The sequence below is a fragment of the Rhinoraja longicauda genome, chromosome 30 (assembly GCF_053455715.1).
Source record: "Rhinoraja longicauda isolate Sanriku21f chromosome 30, sRhiLon1.1, whole genome shotgun sequence".
NCBI classification, from domain to species: Eukaryota; Metazoa; Chordata; class Chondrichthyes; order Rajiformes; family Arhynchobatidae; genus Rhinoraja; species Rhinoraja longicauda.
The window spans coordinates 7945972-7967851 of NC_135982.1; the positions used below are offsets into that span (position 1 = coordinate 7945972).

At 47.3% G+C, this 21880-nt stretch overlaps 1 protein-coding gene across 5 annotated transcripts in view; it reads left to right on the top strand.

Annotated features, from left to right (window-relative positions):
- Positions 1 to 604: 604 nt before the first annotated feature.
- The window catches only part of slc2a5 (solute carrier family 2 member 5), a 50386-nt gene continuing 29110 nt past the window's right edge, over positions 605 to 21880 (top strand). The window contains exons 1-5 of one of the 5 annotated variants that reach the window (XM_078425087.1): positions 605 to 674; positions 6457 to 6582; positions 12676 to 12752; positions 13119 to 13329; positions 16888 to 16986. In XM_078425087.1, the coding sequence (XP_078281213.1) occupies positions 13213 to 13329; positions 16888 to 16986 (216 nt within the window). In that variant the 5' untranslated portion in view covers positions 605 to 674; positions 6457 to 6582; positions 12676 to 12752; positions 13119 to 13212. Of the gene's footprint in view, positions 675 to 6456; positions 6583 to 6750; positions 6906 to 7850; positions 8316 to 8579; positions 8651 to 12675; positions 12753 to 13118; positions 13330 to 16887; positions 16987 to 21880 lie in introns of those variants that run through there. The other 4 variants (XM_078425090.1, XM_078425091.1, XM_078425089.1 and 1 more) reach the window with 4 other exon arrangements.

The following is a 21880-nucleotide window of genomic DNA, read 5'->3' on the forward strand; positions in this document are numbered from 1 at the left end:
CGGGTCGAGACCCTTGCTCTGAAGTCTGAAGTCTGAAGAAGGGTCTCGACCCGAAACATCACCCGTTCCTTCTCCCCAGAGATGCTGCCTGTCCCGGTGAGTTACTGCAGCATTTTGTGTCTATCTTCGGTTTAAACCAGCACCTGCAGTTCCTTCCTACACCTTCCTGCCACTTCATGCAGTTGTGCACTTGACAGGATTTACAGTCGGGATTTAAGTAAAACGGCCTGATCTGATCCTCTAGCGGCAGGTCTCAGTCAGACTTGGCCGGGTTTAATACCTGTAATACTTGTAAGTTAAAGTTTTATGGCCTCTCGCAGAATCAATCGCACACCAGAGGATGAATAATTCAGGTGCCGTCAGTAAAGTGTTCAGCAGTTAATGGATTGCTAAACTGACGCAATGTTTACAAGCCTTTCTAACCGGGTCAATAAGATACAAGGAAATGTGAAGAATATTACTCCCTGCGCCGAAGGAATAACGGCTCCCATAAATTTAGTGCGGCACGGTGGCGCAGCGGTAGAGTTGCTGCCTTACAGCGAATGCAGCACCGGAGACCCGGGTTCGATCCCGACCACGGGCGCTGTCCGTACGGAGTTTGTACGTTCTCCCTGTGACCTGCGTGGGTTTTCTCCGAGATCTTCGGTGTCCTCCCACACTCCAAAGACGTACAGGTTTGTAGGTTAATTGGCTTGATAAATGTAAAAGTTGTCCCTAGTGGGTGTAGGATAGTGTTAATGTGCGGGGATCGCTGGGCGGCGCGGACCCGGTGGCTCGAAAGGGGCCTATTTCAGCGCTGTATCTCTAAACTAAACTAAACTAAACTGAACTAAATATTGTCCAGCACAGCAAAAGGAGAGCTTTCTGGAATGCTGCGTAAAGTGTGGACTTCAATTCTCTATATTTTCTGAATATTATAACGCACCTGTTTAAGTATCCGCTTGTCACAGTGGATGGTTCTCTCTTGTCTCTGGGTTAGATGGTTGGGCATCCACTACCCAGCTACCGGAACCTGGGACTGAAATACCTCAGCTAATGCTCTGCTGTGGTATTGAGGGAGCGCTGCACAGCCATCTTTCACTTTCTGCCATTAATCCAAGACGCATTCGTTCTCTCAGTCGGAGGAGTTCTTGGCGGAGAGGAAGAATTCCGCCAGAGTGTGGCAATTCTCCCCCAAAGTGTGTGGTTTCTCCCAGTGTTTGAGAATTCTTCCCCAAAGTCTTGCGTGCAACGTTCTCCCCGTGACCTGTGTGGGTTTCCCCCGAGATCTTCGGTGTCCTCCCACACTCCAAAGACGTGCAGGCTTGTAGGTTAATCCACTTGGTACAAATGTAAATTGTCCCTAGTGGATGTAGGATAGTGTTGATCCACGGTAGTGGGGATCGCTGGTCGGCGCGGACCCGGTGTGCCGAAGGGGGTTCTTTCCACGCTGTACCTCTAAACTAAACTAAGAACGTAGAACAGTGCAGCATAAGAACCAGGCCGCCGGCCCACAAAATCTAAGCCAAACATGACATCAAGACCGTCACCCATCTACCTGTACATAATCCATATCCCACCGTTCCCTGCGTATCCACGTGCCTATCCAAAAATTCCTCTGCATCGTTGCTGTAACTAGGTGACCAGAACTGCATACAATGCTCCAATACTACAAGTCCTGGTCAGCTTTTATTAACTAACGTCACTAAAAGAGGTGGTCTGGGTATGAACTCCCTGCTGTATGTGACAACCAGCAGTGCTTACAAATTGACGACCATACACCAAATCCACTGAAGGTCTACACTAATCAATGGCAATCTCCTCTCCCACACCAATGTCCCCACTTGTATTCTGCCGGCCATGCTGAGAAGGTCACATTGCCCTCACACCAAACACCGGATTCCATCAAACCACAGTAGAGTTGCTGCTTTACAACGCTGGAGACCTGGGCTCGATCCTGACGAGCGAGGCATGCTGTCTGTACGGAGTATTTACGTTCTCCCTGTGACCAACCTGGGTTTTCTCCGGGTGCTCCAGTTCCCTCCCACACTCCAAAGATTACAGGGTTGTAGGTTAATTAACCTCGGTAAAATTAGAAATTGCCCCCCGTGTGTAGGATGGTGTCAGTCTACGGGGCGATCGGTGGTTGGCACAGACTTGGCGGGCCGATGGGACTGTTTCTGAGCTGTATTTCTAAAGCCTAAAGTCTAAATTCTATTCTAAACTCCATCACAGCAAAGTATTGGCAGGAAGAAAAGATGTAAAGAGGTTCTCAAAAACCTCCCTGAAGAAAAGCAGCATCTCTACTGTTTAGACATTTTAGATTTTTTAGATTTAGAGATACAGCGCAGAAACAGGCCCTTCGGCCCACCGGGTCCGCACCGCCCAGCGATCCCCGCACATTAACACTATCCTACACACACTCGGGTCAATTTTTACATTTGCCCAGCCAATTAACCTACATACCTGTACGTCTTTGGAGTGTGGGAGGTAACCGAAGATCTCGGAGAAAACCCATTAGACATTAGGCTTTAGACTTTAGAGATACAGCATGGAAGCTGGCCCTTCGGCCACTAAGTCCGTGCCGACCAGCGATCACCAACACTCTAGCACTATCCTACACACCAGGGCCAATTTACAATTATTCCAAGGCAATTAACATACAAACCTGCACGTCTTTGGAGTGTGGGAGGGAACCAGGCAGAGCACCTGGAGAAAACTCACGCACGTCACTGGGAGAACGTACAAACTCCGTACGGACAGCACCAATAATCAGGATCAACACCGGGTCTCTGTCGCTGCAAGGCAGCAACTCTACCATGCTGCCCCTCTTGAGTTTCTTGAGAATCACGGGCCTATGAGGGCATCAAAGGTTACAGGGGTGAAGGCAGGAGAATGGGGTTTGAGAGGGAAAGACATGGTCGAATGGCGGAGCAGACTCAAGGGGCCGAATGGCCTATTTCTGTTCCTGTGTCTTATGGTCTGTGACTGCTCAGTGCAGATAAAGAACGCTCTGGATGGTATCAAGTCATGCATCTGGAGCACAAGGAAGCCCTACAAGTTTGGGCCACCGCACAAACTACCCAACCGCATGCCCCATCAATGGAAGAGTCTTCAGTTTCCACAATAGACAAAAAGCTAGAGTAACTCAGCAGGACAGGCAGCATCTCTAGAGAGAAGGAATGGATGACGTTTTGGGTCGAGAACCTTCTTCTGACCCATTCCTTCTCTTCAGAGATGCTGCCTGTCCCATGGAGTTACTCCAGCATTTTGCGTCTATCTTCGATTGAAACCAGCGCCTGCAGTTCCTTCCTACACTCTACACTTTCCACATTGGCCTCACCAACAGCCTCATCTTCAATCCTAAGGACACAAAGTGTCGGAGTAACTAAAGTCTGAAGAATTGTCCTGACCCAAAAAGTCACCTATCCATGTTCTCCAGGGATGCTGCCTGAGCTGTCGAGTTACTCCAGCACTTTGTGTATTTTTTTGGTAATACAATTCCTTGCATCTCAATCCTGAGGGAATACGTAAGAAAAATTGTTTCTGATTTACAAAGAGAAATCGTCTGTAAAGCACTTTGGGCAGTCATTAAATTTAAAAACTTGTTTGACACTTGTTCTTGAGTGAGACCATGAGATCTCGCCTGGCATGTTGCAATGCGTACAGAGGTAACTGCTTCGACTAATCTGGCCTTGATAGTTCCATCCACACAGGGGACAGAGGTTTAGGGATGTGTAGCTTTCCTGAGTACATAAGTTGTAGGAGTAGAATTAGGCCGTTCAGCCCATCGTCTGTTTAATCATGGCCGATCTATCTTTCTCTCTCAACCCCATTCTCCTGCCTTCTCCCCATAAGCCCTGACACCATTACCAATCAAGAATCTGTCAATCTCCACCTTAAAAATATCCATTGACTTGGCACCCACAGCCTTCTGTGGCAATAAATTCCACAGATTCACCACCCTCTGACTAAAGAAATTCCTCTTCATTTTTTGCAGCAGGTCTGAAGAAGGGTCCCAACTCCAAACATCACTCATCATTTTTCTCCAGAGACGCTACCCTGACCTGCTGAGTTACTCCAGCACTTTGTTTCTTTCTCGTTCTGGAGTGGTTCCTGATTTTCGAGATTCTCTTTTCCTCCTTGCTTCCTCCATTCTAGCTTCTGCACACGAGCGGGCTAAGCTTTTAGTGGGAAACGGAACGAGCCAGCGCTTGTTTTGAATTGATGCAGAAGCAGACATCTCTGGCCCTTCAGGATACTCTGCCGTTCCATCAGATAATGCAGGATCCTTTGCTAAAATCTACTTCCCATCCCAACCCACATCACACAATTCCCCCAAATTCCAAACAAAGCATCGTAACCAATCGTGAATGTAATCAGCAAATGAGTATCCTCTGGGATGCTGAGTCCCAAAGATTCACAAGTATCTGAAACCTAAAGAGACAATTGCACATCTAATGTTTGTGTGCTAAAATCGTAGTTCCAACCATTACTTATTGTCTATCCCGAGTGGTAAAGCCCGACTTACCAGAAGGATCTTTAGTTGTGCAATGGAATCATGAGATGATATTGGGTGGGTTGAGACCAGAGTTAAGACCTTGCCTGTGAAATATGTAACTGAGGCAGGGCCGTTTTTACAGCATTATGGGCCCCCGGGCAAAGCAGTGTACTGGGGCCCCTACCGTTACTCTCCCCCACCCCCCTTTCCCTACCAGCCCCCCCCTGTCGTGCCGGCGGAAAGCACTTACCGAAAAGCACTTAGCGATGGACTTAGGGTGCTACATTGTTGCGAAAAGCACTTACATATCGCTGTGAGAAGCACTTAGGGACCGAAAATGTTGCGAAAAAAGCACTTATTGAACCTACATTTTTAAAGTAGTATTTATTTATTGCAAGTCACTTAACATACACAGATCAGCATGGGGCCCCTATGCTCGTGGGGCCCCGGGCAAGTGCCCATCAGGCCCATGCGTTAAGACGGCCCTGAACTGAGGTAGTCACTATTTTTACAGAGTTATACAGTCACAACAACACGGAAACATTTCGTTTGGCCTACCTTGTTCATACCAACCTATTTGGCATTCTGAGCAAATGAAATCAATTTAGTTTAGTTTAGATTGGAATTACAGCATGCAAACAGGCCCAATGGTCCATGAGTCCACGCCGATCATCGATCACTCGTTCACACTAGTTCTATGCTATCCCACTTTCTCATCCATTCCCTGCACACCAGGGGCAATTTACAGAGGTCAATTAATCTGCACACCCGCGCATCTTTGGGATGCAGGAGAGAACCGGAACACCCGGAGGAAATCCACATAGTCACAGGGAAAACGTGCAAATTCCACACAGACAGACAGCACCCGAGGTCAGGATTGAACCCAGGGTCTCTGCCGCTGTGAGGCAGCGGCTCTACCAGCTGTGCCAGTGTGCTGCCCTAAGTTGATTCTTAATAATTCCTGGAAAATAGTCAAATAATGGCAGCACGGTGGTGCAGCGGTAGAGTTGCTGCCTTACAGCCAATGCAGCGCCGGAGACTCAGGTTCGATCCTGACTACGGGCGCCGTCAGTGCGGAGTTTGTACGTTCTACCCGTGACCTGCTTGGGTTTTCTCCGAGATCTTCGTTTTTCTCCCACACTCCAAAGACGTGCAGGTATGTAGGTTAATTGACTGGGTAAATGTTTAAAAAAATTGTCCCTAGTGTTTGTAGGATAGTGTTAATGTGTGGGGATCGCTGGGCGGCGCGGACTCGGTGGGCCGAAGGGCCTGTTTCCGCGCTGTATCTCTAAAAAAAAAATGTCCACTTAGTTAAAATCTCAGTGAGTAAACGTTGGGATTTTCTCCCAATGTTCGTTTCCCCCCACATCCAAAAAAACGTGCGGGCTCGTAGGTTAATTGGTCGTCTGTAAATTGCCCTTTTTATGTTGGGAGTGGATGAGAAGGTGGGATAACATAGAACCAGGGTGATCGATGTCGGCGTGGTCTCAGTGGGATGCTGTATCTTTCAATTCAATTCAAAGAGCACAACTCGGGCAGCAGGACAAACATGGCTTCAGCTGCAGCAGGTTCCTCCCCTCGTTGTTCCATTGGAACTCGGCGGCATTTTCCTGAAAAATCCATGCCTTCACTGGATGTGCAGCATTTAAGAAGCCCAGCACAGTTGGAATGCACAGTTGAAGACGTTCCTTTGTATAAAATTCAATCTGGTATCAATTATTTTACTGATTGATATTGGATTAATTTTTATCACATGTTCTAAGATACTGAAAAACAGTGAAAAACTGTGTAATGTGAAAATTGCAGAGGTTATTTTGGGGGCAGCCATTTTGAGAGTGGCTGTTGTGCGTTGAGATGCAGTTCTTGAGGAGCAAGAGCTGAGGCTTTGCTTTGAGGGACTTTGCAGCAAGTTGGAGCAGCAGAGAACAGTTTAAAAACGCTCAAAGATTCTAAGTAGTGTTTCTTATTTCCCCTAGGAGCTTATAAAAAGGAGTCAGGATTCAAGTGAGCAGCCATTTTGGAAGTGGATGTTGTGAGGTTGAGGTGGAAGTGGTGAGGGTTGGTCTCGACGAGCTGCAGTGAACAGGCAGAGTAGGGGTGAGGTAAGAACTTTCACTTTCCTCTGTAGGCTTGGTTTACAGACAGCGTACTCCTCCTGCAGAATGTGGGAACTCAGGTAAACTTCCAGTGTTCCACCTCTACCTGAGGTGTTGACATTAGTTTAGTTTAGTTTAGTTTAGAGATATTAATGGAGCAGAACCACCTGCCTGGGAATTTGCACCTTCTAATGTTTCTAAAATGCGTTTTGCAATGCTTTTAAGTCTTTTACGACTTTGATATTTTTTTGTTTTCAACTACCTTTTGTTGACCCTATTACCTCTATAGGGTATCAACTGACGTGTCGAAGAAAAGACTCTAAACCAAGGTTTAGTACAACCTAATCTTTATTAACACTTGAGTAACTTAAACATGCATGCAAACAATTGACTTCTAATAACTTCCCATTTACTTTACCATTTCAACTTATCACTTCATAAACTAAATCGCAAGTGTGGCCTTGAGAAGATAAGGTGCCAGGAATGGGCATTTTGCAAACTAACTTTAATGAGAAAGAGATATGACCAGGCAATGCAATTAAGAACTCTCTAGCCTGTTTTGTTTATTCAGCCCCTGGAGGAATGACAACCTGAAACGATTGACTTTAAAGTCACGAGAGACTTGGGTTAGAACAAAGGCTTCCTTTCGAAGATTGAAAGGGAAATTCGTGTAAAAGAAGCAGGGTCCAACACATCGGCTGTGACAACGAGGGAACAACTATTGCAAGAAGAAGGTTCCAGAATGCGAAACTTAGAGAAGACTACCCCCAGAGAGAACTTGGCCAATTCATTCATGCGGGTAATATCTGGCTTCAAGTCTAGTTTACAGATACAGTACGGAAACAGGCCTTTTCGGCCCACCGGGTCCGCGCCGACCAGCGATCCCCACACATCAACTCTATCCTACATCCACGAGGGACAATTCTTTTTAACATTTACCAAGCCAATTAACCTACATACCTGCACGTCTTTGGGGTGTGGGAGGAAATCGGAGATCTCGGAGAAAACCCACGCAGGTCACGGGGAGAACGTACAAACTCCGTACAGACGGCACCCGTAGTCGGGATTGAACCCGGGTCTCCGGCACTGCGTTCGCTGTAAGGCAGCAACTGTACCGCTGCGCCACCGTGCTGCCACGGAAGAACTCTGGTGTGACCATCGACTATTCGCTTCCTGGACCCGCGAATGGCCATCTTGGCCAGGCCCAGGAGCAAACCGACAGGGAGACCCCTCCCCCACCCCCCCCCCCCCACCCTGTTTAGCTGCCTTGGGAGTTAGTTTTGAAAGAAAACACTGAACGCACGTATGTGTTTCTCTGAGGTGCATGATTGAAAGCTGCTAGACTTTAGACTTTACCTTAGATTTTAGAGATACAGTGTGGAAACAGCCCACCGAGTCCACACTGACCACCAGTCACCCGCACACTAGTTCTATCCTACACACTAGGGGCAACGTTACCGAAGCCAATGAACCTACAAACCTGCACGTCTTTGGAGTGTGGGAGGAACTGGAGCACCGGAGAAAACCTACGTGGTCACTGGGAAGACCTACAGATGGTGCCCGTAGTCAGGATGGAACCCGGGTCTCGGACGCTGTAAGGCAGCAGCTCTAACCACCTCTCCAATGTGCCACCCTTACCAGCTGTTGCCAGAGCATTCTGAGAGCTAGGAATGGAGGAGTGTCCAGGAGAGATCTGTTATGGTTAATAGTGTAAACAAACAACAACAATTAAACAAAAGGTGAAAGACCACATGAACCTTTGTTTGATGAATAATCTCGTTTGGTTGATCCCAATGGCCGTTGTATTTGATGCTCTTAAGAATAAAGTATAGCCATGATTGCCTTGTCCGATCCTAGCGGTGTGGTGGAAAGTTTTGTTTGACATTTGTATAAAATAAATAGCACTGTATTTATTTTAATGCAAAAAGTCTGCCAGGTCAGGCATATGAGCTCAGGGTATTTTTCGTCGGCAGATGGGATTGTGATATCATAGCTATCACTAAACCCCAGCTGACGGACGGGCAAGGCTGGCAGCTCAATGTACCGGAGTACAGATGCTGCAGTCATGATGGAGGTGAGCGGAGAGGGGCTGCATTCTTGATTAGGGAGAACATCGCATCAGTATTTAGGAAAAACATTCCTGGGGGGGAAGGTCCAGTGAGCAAATATGGCAAAAACTTAGAAAGAAGAGCATGATCACTGTGAAGGGATTGTAATAGCAGCCCCCAATCGTCGGTGGGTATTAGAGGAGAAAATATGTAGGGAGATTATCTTTAGAAGACTGAGGGGGGATCTTATTGAAACATATAAAATTCTTAAGGGGTTGGAGAGGCTAGATGCGGGAAGATTGTTCCCGATGTTGGGAAAGTCCAGAACCAGAGGTCACAGCTTAAGGATAAGGGGGAAGTCTTTTAGGACCGAGATGAGAAAACATTTCTTCACACAGAGAGTGGTGAGTCTGTGGAATTCACTGCCACAGAAGGTAGTTGAGGCCAGTTCATTGGCTATATTTAAGAGGGAGTTAGATGTGGCCCTTGTGGCTAAAGAGATCAGGGGGTATGGAGAGAAGGCAGGTACAGGTTACTGAGCTGGATGATCAGCCATGATCATATTGAATGGCGGTGCAGGCTCGAAGGGCCGAATGGCCTACTCCTGCACCTATTTTCTATGTTTCTATGTTTCTATATTATAGATAGCCCGACAGAGGAATAATAGAGTTGGAATGGTAGGTGATTTTTAGCTTCCTTTGTGTTGACTGGGACTGTCAGAGTGTAAAAAGCTTGGATGGAGCAAAATATGTTAAATGTGCCCAGTAAATTTTCCTCAGGCAGTACATGGCACTACCAGAGAGGGGACAACACTTAACCTCCTTATGTACAATGAGGCAAGATAAGTGGTCGGAGTGTTAATGGGGTGCATTTTGCGACCAGGAACCATCATTTTAGCTTAGTTTAGTTTAGTTTAGAGATACAGAGTGGGGACAGGCCCCTTGGCCCACTGAGTCCGCACCGACCAGCGATCCCCGTACACGAGCACTATCCTACACACCAGGGACAATTTACAATTTTTACCGAATCCAATTATCCTACAAACCTGCACGTCTTTGGAGCGTGGGAGAAATCCGGAGCACCCGGAGAAAACCCACGCAACTCTCGGGGAAAACGTACAAACTCCATACAGACAGCGCCCGTGGTCGGGATCGAACCCTGGTCTCTGGCGCTGTAGGGCAGCAACTCTACCGCTGCGCCACCGTGCCGCCCCAAAGGTCATCGACTCAGCTTGATTAGATTCGATTAGTTTGAAAATGGTTATGGAAAATGATAGGAGTGGGTCACAAGTTAAGGCCCTACATTAGGGCAAGACTAATTTTTAGACAGGAACTTACGAAGGTTGAATGCAAGGGGCTGTTTACAGGTGAAGGGATGTCTGGCCAGTGGGAGGCATTTTAACGTGAGATAGAGAGAGTTCAGGCCCAACTTCCAGACACCCCACCATAATGGGGGCGTGGCTACGCCTTGCGGCTGTGGCTCACCGGCACTCTCTCCGTCTTTTTCTGTCTGTCTATTGTTACCGCTTAAATGTATGTATTGACCTATTTTTGTATATGTGGGGGGTGGTGGGGGAAACCTTTTTTCTAAATCTCCTCCTCAACGAAGATGCAACCTTTATCGTGTCGTATCTCCGTTTGCGCTATGGCCTAACACTGTGGAGTCGGCGGCCTCCAGCTGGGATCGACCTTGAAGCCTCTGGTCGCAGGGCCTGGACTTACCATCTCGGAGGCTTCGGCCACGGGCCCTGCAGACCGCAACATCGGGAGCTCGCGGGTCCCTGGCTGGCGACCGGCTTTCGGGAGCTCCAGCCGTAGCAGCTTCGACCGCCCTGAATCACGAGGCTCGATCGACCCGCTCGCAGGACCTTCATCGCCCTGCGTGGCTCGGCCGCGGCACTTTCCATCGCCCGGTGGGGGCTTAGGACCTTCATCGGCCTGCTGGGCTCGGCCCTGGGGCCTTCCATCACCCGGCGGGAGTTTCAAAAGTCGGGAGCCTCGATCGCCTCGAGGCAGCAGTTTGACTGCCTGACCGCGGGAGAAGACTGAGGAGGAGCTAAGACTTTTCTTTGCCTTCCATCACAGTGAGGGTGTGCCTGGAGCAATCACTGTGATGGTTGTCTGTGTTAAATTGTAATTGTGTGTCTTGTGCTCTTTATTGTTTATTGTCAACCATTTACTGTTTATTGTTTATTGTCAACCATTTACGCCGGACCCTGACGTGAGAGGACGCTGGCGCTGTTTGTTCGCTGCTTCTCCGTCTGGACAAATCTTTTGTTTGTTTGTTTGTATGTCTTGTTTGCTCTGTAAAGCGTCTTTGAGTTTCCTGAAAAGCGCTATATAAATTAAATGTATTATTATTATTAATATTATTATTATTGACGCCATCTACACTTTCATGCTGCCTTAGAAAAACAATCAACATAATCAAAGACCTGTCCCACCCTGGTCATTCATTCTTAACCTAACTCCCCATGGTTGAAAGGTACAGAAGCTTGAAAGCGCGCACCACCAGTCTCTGGAACAGCCTCTTCCCCCCATTTTGTCAGGCTTTTGAACGGTCCTTCCATAAGCCAGCGTACTGTTTGGTTTACCTCTACCCCACTGCGGACATTGGACTTTGTCCGTGGAACTGTTGCGCTACAATGCTGAGAACAAGATTCTGCACTCTGCATCTTCCCCTTTGCTCTGCCCATTGTACTTGAGTTTGGCTTGATTGTATTTATGTATCGTATTATCTGATCAGATTGGATCACATCCAAAACCAATAAACGTGACAATAATAAACCTAAACATGAAGGGCAAGACTCTCAGGATTAGAGAACACTGTTTGACGAGGGATATTGATGCTCTGGCCAGGATAAAGAAGGTTTGCTACAGGTCTAGACTGTTGGAATCTGGCAAATCCTTTGAGGTGTGTAAGGAATGTTGGCGTACATTTAAGAATAAAGGCGGGGGGAATACAAGGGGAACAAGAGATATCCGCAGTTATCCTAGATAAGGTAAAGGCTAAGAGATTCTTTCAGTATATTAAGAGCAAAAGGGTAACCAAGGACAGATTAGGTGCCCTAAGAAGTAATGATATCCCATGTGTGGAGACAAAGGGTGGCACGGTGGCACGGCGGTTGCTGCCTTACAGCGCATGCAGCGCCAGAGACCTGGGTTCGATCCCGACTATGGGTGCTGTCTGTACAGAGTTTGTACGTTCTCCCCATGACCTGCGTGAGTTTCCTCCGAGATCTTCGGCTTCCTCCCACGCTCCAAAGACGTACAGGTTTGTAGGTTAATTGGCTTGGTGTAAGTGTAAATTGTCACCAGTGTGTGTAGGATATTGTTAATGAGCGGGGTGATCGCCGGTCGGCGTGGACTCAGTGGGCCGGAGGGCTTGTTTCCGCACTGTATCTCCAAACTCAACGAAACACGGGAGATATGGGCATGGACTTTAATGAATACTTCTCATCTGTGGATCAAAGTATTTACTCTGGAAAAGATCGGGATCTCCGGGGAGAGAGGAGTGATGTTCTGAAACATGTCAATATTACGAAAGGGGAGGTGAACATAGAAAAGTACAGCACAGAAATAGTTCTCAGCCACAATGTCCATGCCGAATATGATGTCAAGTTAAATTAATCTACTCTGCCTGAATGTGATCCATGCCCCTCCATTCCCTGCATATCCATGGGACTGTCCAAAAGCCTTATAAAGGCCGCAGTCGTATCTGCCTCCACCACCACCCTGGCAGCATGTTACAGGCACCCACCACCACATGTGTATAAAAAAATCCTCGACCCATACATTTCCTTTAAACCTTGCTCCTCATTTTAAAGCCATGCATGCCCTCAAGCGTTTGACCCTTCCACCCTGGTGAGAAAGGTTCTGACTGTCTACCCGTTCACCGCTTCTTACAATTTTATATTCTTCTGTCAGGACTCCCCTCAGTCTCCGATACTCCAGAAAAAAAACCGATCTAAGTTTGTCCAACCTCTTCTTATTGATAACATCCTCTAATCCAGGCAACATTCTGGAAAACCTCTTCTGCACTTTTTCCAAAGCTTCAACATCGTTCCACGGATGGGGCATCCAGAACGGCACACAACACTCCAAATTGGCAGCCGTGATGGACTTGAAGGTGTGTATATTCTCAGGGCTCGGTCAAGTGTATTCTAGGATGATATGGAAGTCAGGGATGAAACTGTTGGGGTCCTGGCAGAGCTATCAACATCTAAAAGACACTGGGGTAGGTGGATGGATTGAGAAAGTTTAGATGGATATGGGCCAAACATGGGGAAATGGAACTAGCTTAGGTGGGGCATCTTAGTCGGCGTGGATGAAATCGGCTGAAGGATCAGTTTCCCTGCTTTATGACTCGATGATCCTTTCCTGTTTCATGTAACCCTTTGTCAGTGAAAGGAGTTTTCACTGAGCTGTTGTTAAAATGTAATCACTGTGATGTTCATTTAATCCCTGGACTTGAACCAGTTTTACATATCAACAGGCAATCATGCAGTCTACCAGATAACGCGTTCAAAGTGCAAAGTGTCAACTCTCAAGACATTTCACTTCAGGAGGCTGTGGTGAATCGGGAAACTATGGAGAATCAGGAGGCTGTGGAGAATCAGGAACCTGCGGAAAAGCGGGATGCTGAAGGAAGTCAGGAAGTTGGGGAGAAGCAGCAAAGTATGGATGCTTCTGGAGCAAGGAAGGGGGTGAGTTCTATCTTCTCCTGGTCATTTTCTACCTCCTGTCTTCATTGTTCTTCAGCGAAGGTCAAATGGTGTCTCTATGCCTTGCCTGTGACTAGTATTGCTTCCCCTGTATTGTGAAAATAAATCATAGTGGGCGCTGGAAACCTAAAAGTTTAAAACAGATATGCTGGAAACACTTAGCACGTTGGGCAGCATCTGATGGAGGTGATCGTTCAGGTCAATGTCCCTTGATCAGAGCTGGAATGTGTTGGAGATTTATCTTTCTCTGAGCAAGTGCAAAATGAAGAATGTTGTACATGATTCCATTCCTAATACAACGGGCCTCTGAAGTGCTCCTGGGTTAATGTTAAAGGGTATTGCACTGGGCCAGTGACACTGGAATTTCCTGGATCAATACCGTGCATTGTGTCGATGCAAGGAATGAGGTTGTGGTTATATCCTAATTTCATTCTATCATCAAACCCAGCTCAGGAGCTCCCAAAGCATCTCAGATCCAATGACACGCATTCTAGGTGCTGTTTCCTTCAACAATCATTTGCAAGTATACAACAGAGGGTAGTGTACGTCACAAGGCATATCGTTCCATGTACTTACAGGATTCACACTGTGTCTGCGGCATATCAATTTTTCTTTTACATGCATCCCTGTGAACGAGGATTTTGCACGGTTCCATCACTTTAGTGGGCATGAGCAGGCGGGCATTTCCGCACAGTGTAATCACTCAGCGCAGACTCCTACATCTTGGAATGCAACAATCTGCAGCATTTTGTTGTGCCCCCCCCCCCCCCTGTTACATAGAAACATAGAAAATAGGTGCAGGAGTAGGCCATTTGGCCCTTCGAGCCAGCACCGCCATTCAATATGATCATGGCTGATCATCCACAATCAGTACCCCGTTCCGGCTTTTTCCCCCATATCCCTTGATTCCCTTAGCCCTAAGAGCTAAGCCTGGTTTGGATGCAAGTTCCCAACTTGCCTTGGATCTGATGATATTTACCTTTTTGGTCCTTGTCAAAGATCCACAGAAACCTTATCAACTGCACAACCCTCAACGAAACAGATAGGCACCTCATAGACTCTGAAGTCTGAAGAAGGGTCTCGACCCGAAACGTCACCTATTCTTTTTCTCCAGAGATGCTGTCTGACCCGCTGAGTTACTCCAGCGTTGTGTGTCTATCATAGACTCATAATGTCATTCAGAATGGAAGCAGACGCCCCGGCTCAACTTGTCCATGGCAACCAAGTTGCCCCATCTATGCGAGACCACATTTGGCCCAGATCCATCCAAACATTCCCATCCATGTACCTGTCCAAATATGCTTTAAGTGATTGATTGATTGATGTCCCATTATCAGTGTTATTGCATGTGTGTGAGTCCAAACGAATGTGTGTATGCGTGTCTGTATGTGCGTATGCATGGGTGTGGGAATATCTGTTTGTGTGCATGTGTGTGGCTGTATACATGGTGTCTGTGTATAAATTAGTGTGTTTCGGTGCGTATCTGTATGCATGTGTGCATATGTGTGTGCTTGTGTTTGTGCATGCATTTGTGCATGCGTGTGTGTGTTGTCTGTGCATGTCTGTGAGAGTTTGTCTGTGTTTGTGTACACATCGAAACCAAGTCTCTGACGCTGTGAGGCAGCAGCTGTACCAGTGTGCCGCCCTAAGTGTTAGTGTGTACAAGTGTGTATTTATGTGTGGCTCCTTGTAAGTGTGACTATCTCTGCTGGTGTGCGATTGTGCAGATTCAAGAAGGTAAACAATCTGCTTTAGCTATGTTGGTCCGACGCAGCAGCTAGATTTGCATCTGAAGATTGGACAGGTGGGCAAGATGCTGGAGTGGTAGAGGTTGACCATGAATCTGAATCCAAAAACGATTCAGACTTGTAATAGATACAAGGCGCATTCCTTATTCAACTAACAGTTAGCCTACAACGGTTGTAAACAAGAAAACCAGCAGCCAAATGGGTTAAACAGTTTTAATCAAAGAAAAGAGAAAACAAAATAAATTATTGACTAATGGAAACACAAGGAACAGCAGATGCTGGAATCATTATTTTAGAGATATACGGTGGAAACAGGCCATTCGGCCCACCGAGTCCGCGCCGCCCAGTGATCCCCGCATATTAACACTATCCTAAACACACTAGGGACAATGTTTAGATTTTACCCAGTCAATTAACCTTCATACCTGTACGTCTTTGGAGTGTGGGAGGAAACCGAAGATCTCGGAGAAAACCCACGCAGGTCACAGGGAGAACGTACAAACTCCGTACAGACGGCGCCCGTAGTCAGGATCGAACCTGAGTCTCAGGCGCTGCCTTCGCTGTAAGGCAGCAACTCTACTGCTGCGCCACCGTGACCACCTTGAGTAAAACACAAAATGCTGGAGGAACTCAGCGGGTCAGGCAGCATCTGTGGAGAGATGGATAGGTGACCTTTTGGGGTGGGGACCCTTCAAATTATTGACCATACTAGGAAAGCAACCAAGTGACATGGAGCTTCCGTGCATGCTGTAGATCCCTTGGCGACTTGAGTGTCACAATAGTGCATGCGTGTGTGTGCTTAGGATTGCAAAAGATTCTCACTAAATGGATTTTGGTAAACTGGTCCATGAAGTAAAGAATCAAAATAATCGAGCATGAGTAAGTGAGTTCTAAACTAATCTGGAAGGTTAAGGTACAAAATATAGCAGGCAGGTTAGAAAACTGGGTGCAAATTTGGAGACAGGGTTGAGATGGATGGTGGATTTTCCAACTGGAAGTTGGTAACAAACAGCGGGGATTGTTGCTGGGACCTTTGATGTTTGTAGCATGTATAAATGAGAATTTAAGTGGCTTAATTAGTCAGCATGCAGATGACGTGGAAATTGGTGGAGTAGCTATCAAAGAAGGTTGTCTGACGATACTGTGGAACGTAGGTCAGAAAGATGTTGGGTGGTGTATGGGAAATATAATTTAATCCAGACAAGGGTGAGGTATAGCACTTTGAGAAGTCAAATTCTGGTAGGATGTAGAGTAATGTTGATACTCAGTAACGTGTAGAAAAGAACTGGTTACGACTTGCACATGGAAGGTTATAGTCAAAGATACTAGAGGAACAAGATGGACCACTCCGTTGAAATCGCCCATACTGAAGTGTAGTACGCAAAGGGGCCATTTTAGTAAGCAAAACCTGCCGTTCGCTATGCCTCTCGCAGTGTAATCAGTGTTTTGGGGAACAGTATGTGTGATTATACCATTAAAATGCTGAACATATCTCATCTATCACTTCACAGATTTTTGTTATTTCTGTTTCTGTAAGTTTCTGCCTACTAAAATGATACCATGACATACTACGGTTTTTAGGGTCGAGTGGTCTATCTTGCTCTGCTCCATTACCTTTGGTTACAGTACTGCAGATCATGAACCTGATAAAACTTTAAATCATTAAAATAAATTACACAGCAGCCTAGCAAAAAAAAGCCACTTTTATCGTTCCAATATTTTCTTTACCGTTTATTACCGCGCTCTCTCAAAATAAACGGTTCAGTGACAAGGTGACTTTACTTTTCCGCAGCATTTGACGGTTGTGCTGGCGTTAGCGACTCTCGTGTCCGTGTTTGGGTCTTCGTTCCAGTACGGGTACAACGTGGCCGTTATCAACTCTCCGAGTTTGGTAAGTGATGTGAAAAAAAATAATTATTTTGTATTTTTGATTATTCCTTCCTGGAATTTGCAGGATGGCTGGTGTTTTATTAGGTGACAGCGGCGAGCATCGGGAGGAAGGGCAGCATTTATTGATCCCTGGGATGGCAGGACTTTTAGATGATGAAAGACTGGATAGACTGGGCTTATACTCGCTGGAATTTAGAAGACTGAGGGGGGATCTAATAGAAACATGTAAAATTCTTAAGGGGTTGGAGAGGCTAGATGCGGGAAGATTGTTCCCGATGTTGGGGAAGTCCAGAACCAGGGGTCACAGCTTAAGGATAAGGGGGAAGTCTTTTAGGACCGAGATGAGAAAACATTTCTTCACACAGAGAGTGGTGAGTCTGTGGAATTCACTGCCACAGAAGGTAGTTGAGGCCAGTTCATTGGCTATATTTAAGAGGGAGTTAGATGTGGCCCTTGTGGCTAAAGGGATCAGGGGGTACGGAGAGAAGGCAGGTGCAGGTTACTGAGCTGGATGATCAGCCATGATCATATTGAATGGCGGTGCAGGCTCGAAGGGCCGAATGGCCTACTCCTGCACCTATTTTCTATGTTTCTATGTTTCTATGTCCCTAAGCACCCTTCAGACGGCGGTGGTGATCGGTGATTCTTGAACCACCCGTGGTTCTCCTGGAGACGGCGCTCCCACGGTGCGTTGGGGTGGGAGTTTCAGGTTCGAAACCCACCCACAGTGAATGAATGGGCAGGAAGGAACCACAGATGCCGGCTGGCACCGAAGAGAGACACAAAGTGCTGGAGTAGTGCAGGTCAGAAAGGATCTCTGGAGAAAAGGAATATGTGACGTTTTGGCTTGAGAGCCTTCTACGGTTCTTCACTTCAAACCCGAAACGTCACCTAACTGCTTTTCTCCAGAGACGCTTCCTGACCCATTGAGTTGCTCCAGCACTTTGTGTCTAACCTGTCCCAGAGTCCGGGTAGAGAGGAACAGTAGAGAGGTAGAGAGACAGGTAGAGAGGATCAGTGAATAACTGTTCTCTATTCCCAGATTCAGATGTTGTGTGAATTTGATGTGAACCTTCGGGTTGTGGCGATCCCATGGACCTACTGCCTTTGTCCTCTGTGGTAGAAGTTATAGTATACAGCAGTACAGCACAGGAACAGGCCATTCAGCCCACAATATCCAGATGTCAAGATAAACTATTTTCATCTGTCTGCACATAATCTGTATCCCTCCATTATTTGCATATCCACGTGCCTGTCTAAAAGTCTTTTAAATGGCATTATGGTATTGCCTCCATCACCACCACCCTTACCCGCACATTCCAGGCATGCACCACCCTCTGTGTATAAAGAAACCTGCCCTGCACACCTCCACTAAACTTTACCCGAGGGGTAACGTGAGAGTGATGTGGCGATCCCATGGGACCTACTGCCTGTGGTAGACGTTATAATATACAACAGGACAGCACAGGAACAGACCATTCGGCCCACAACAACCAAATGTTAAGATTGATTTCGATTTTTCCATCCTGGAAAAAAAGATTCTGACTGTCTACCCTATCTACGCCTTTCCGTCTTTTATATATTTCCATCAGGTCCATCGTGAGAAATGCCGACAAGAGATAATAAGATGAACTTAACAGTTAGGGCCTCCTGTGCAATGAAGTAAAGAAGCTTGTGCAGTGATAGGAAAACGAGGGAAATATTGGTAGGGTGAAGAGTGACCTGTGGAGCAGCGGTAGAGTTGCTGCCTTACAGCGCCAGAGACCAGAGTTCGATCCTGACTACGGGTGCTGCCTGTTTGGAGTTTGCACGTTCTCCCTGGGACTGCGTGGGTTTGCTCCGGGAGCTCCGGTTTCCTCCCATATCCCAAGGACGTGCGAGTTGATAGTTTGATTAGCTTCTGTAAGTTGTAGGATAGACCCAATGTACAGGGTGATTGCTGGTCGGCGCGGACTCAGTGGGCTGAAGGACCAGTTTCCATGCTGTATCTCTAAACTAAACTAAAATTTGTAAACGGTTGCACATATTGATAGCACTATAGTTAGCCAAAGTGGAGATGATCGGATAATTCTCCTGTCATTCATTTTTGGTGATCGCACCTCATTCTTCATAGAACATAGAACAGTACAGCACAGGAAAAGGCCCTTCAGCCCACAATGTCTGTGCTGGACATGATGCCAGGTTAAACAAATCTCCATCTGCCTACACGTGATCCAAATACCTCCATTCCCTCCGAGCACCTTCTACAGACTCATTCTGACAGTCTGAAGAAGGGCCTCGACCCGAAACGTCGCCCATTCCTTCCCTCCAGAGATGCTGCCTGTCCCGCTGAGTTACTCCAACATTTTGTGTCTATCTTCGGTCTAAACCAGTTCCTTCCTCCATGTTACTGAGTATCACCAGCTTTATCTGTTCCTGCACAAGTGGTCTCATCGAGTGAAATCTCCAGTATAATCCAGTGTGAAATAACTAATGCACTGAAGAGTGTGTAAAATGACCGCATTGCAAACTCCGGTTCATCTCTCAATAATATTCTTCCCAAAAACAACCAGCCCTGTGAAGTTCATAGTTCGTGCTGTGTTGGTGAGGACAATAAACAATATTATAAAAACCACTGAGCTAGATAATGAGACTTCCAGGTCATACAACTATCCCTTGCTCAGCCCATTATTTTAGTTGCAACACACCTTGTGTGAAATTAATATTTTGGCAGTGCTATATCATTATAACAAGGCTTTACGACGACTCAGATTTGATAGCTGCGCGGAGTCTCGCTGTTCAATCTTTCTCAAGGGCAATTAGATGCGGTACGGAGAGCAATCTCTCTGCTGCTTCTTGCAAACCGAAAGTTTGCTGCCAATCAGGGCCGTCTTAACGCATGGGCCTGATGGGCACTTGCCCGGGGCCCCACGAGCATAGGGGCCCCACGAGCATAGGGGCCCCATGCTGATCTGTGTATGTTAAGTGACTTGCAATAAATAAATACTTCTTTAAAAATGTAGGTTCAATAAGTGTTTTTATCGCAACATTTTCGGTCCCTAAGTGCTTCTCACAGCGATCTGTAAGTGCTTTTCGCAACAATGTAGCACCCTAAGTCCATCGCTAAGTGCTTTTCGGTAAGTGCTTTTCGCCGGCACGACAGGGGGGGCTGGTAGGGAAAGGGGGGTGGGGAGAGTAACGGTGGGGGCGACGGGGAGGGTGGGAGGAGGAGAGAGTGGAGGTGGGAGGAGGCAGAGTGGGACTGGGGAGGGGGACAGCAAGGGTGGGGGTTGGTGGTGGGGGGGGAAGAGAGAGTGGGGGAAATGGGGGTGCTGGGGAAAGGGGGGTGGCGGAGTGTACAGTGTTTATTCCTGTGAGTAGTTGTCGTAGGGGCCCCAGTACACTGCTTTGCCCGGGGCCCATAATGCTGTAAAGACGGCCCTGCTGCCAATCTCTACCCTGCCTATCTGTCTCTTCCTGTCCTTGACTTCTCCACCTCCATTTTGCGGGATAGATAAGCAACCTCCGAAAGCCCGTGGACTCCCACAGCTACCGTGACCACCGACCGTGCCCCCAGTCTCCCCGCCTCGATCGTATCTAGCCTGATGATGGTCCCTTTCCCCCGGTACTGCTGATGTCCCTTCCTCAGTTGGAGCTTCTCCTACAACAGGTGCCAAAGCAAGGGCCATTTACACCCCGGTCTTTCCCTCTTCTCCCCCACCGAAGAATTTAGTTTAGTTTAGCTTAGGGATACAGCGCCGAAAAAAGGGACCTTCAGCCCAGCGAGTCCACGCCGACCAGTGATCCCCTCACATTAATGCTACCCTACACGCACACCAGGGACAATTTACATGTATACCAAGCCAATTCACCTACAAACCCGTGCGTCTTTGGAGTGGGGGAGGATACCGAAGATCTGGGAGAAAACCCACGCGGGTCACGGGTTGGTGGAGCGGGAGCACGTGGCCGTTGGCTGGGTGAGGTCACGTGGGGCGCAGGGCGGTGACATCACCTTGTCCTGTATTTTGGAGTGAGGAAGTTGGCAACCCCTATCCTATAGATAGGGGTGCAGACCTGACCTCCCAACCTACCTCACTGAGGCCCTTGAACTTTTTATGTCAACACATTCTCTGCAACTTTAACTCTATAACACTGTAACACTATATTCTGTACTGCGGTATCTTTCTCTTTGCGCTCCCCTTTGGACTGTGCATGGCTTGATTGTACCATTGTGTTGTGCGATTTGTCTGGATAGCACTCGAACAGAGTTTTTTACTGTATTTCGGTACACGTGACAATAATAAATCAATACCAACCAATAGAGCACCCAAATGCTATTTCTTTATTTGCTGCACTGTGTATTTATGCCAATTCTCACTCTCAGACCAAGGATAGACGTCTCATTTTTCCTACTTTTAACCCAAACTTCTTCTGCGTTCATTGGATCATCCAGGATCTTCATTGTAATGCCGTCCTTATGCACCTCTTTCCCTTTCCCCATCTTTTAGCATTCCTAACTAACTATTTCCCTCTGGGACGTTGGAATCCATTCTTCCGTCTTCACTATTCCCAATCTCCCAGCAAAGCCACCTCAGGAGAAGCATCACCCATCCTTTCAGACCTTCGTCTTGAGTGACACGGTGTGGCAACCGGCCCTTCGGGCCACCGAGTCCACACCGACCAGCGAACACCCCGTACACCAACACTATCCTACACACTTAGGACAATTTGTAATCTTACCAAAAGCCAATTCGCCTACAAACCTGTAAGCCTTTGGAGTACGTGAGGAAACCGGAGCTCCTGGAGAAAACCCACGAAGGTCACAGGGAGAACATACAAGCTCCGCACAGACAGCACCCGTTGTCGGGAACAAACCCGGGTCTCCGGAGCTGTAAGGCAGCAACTCTACCGCCACG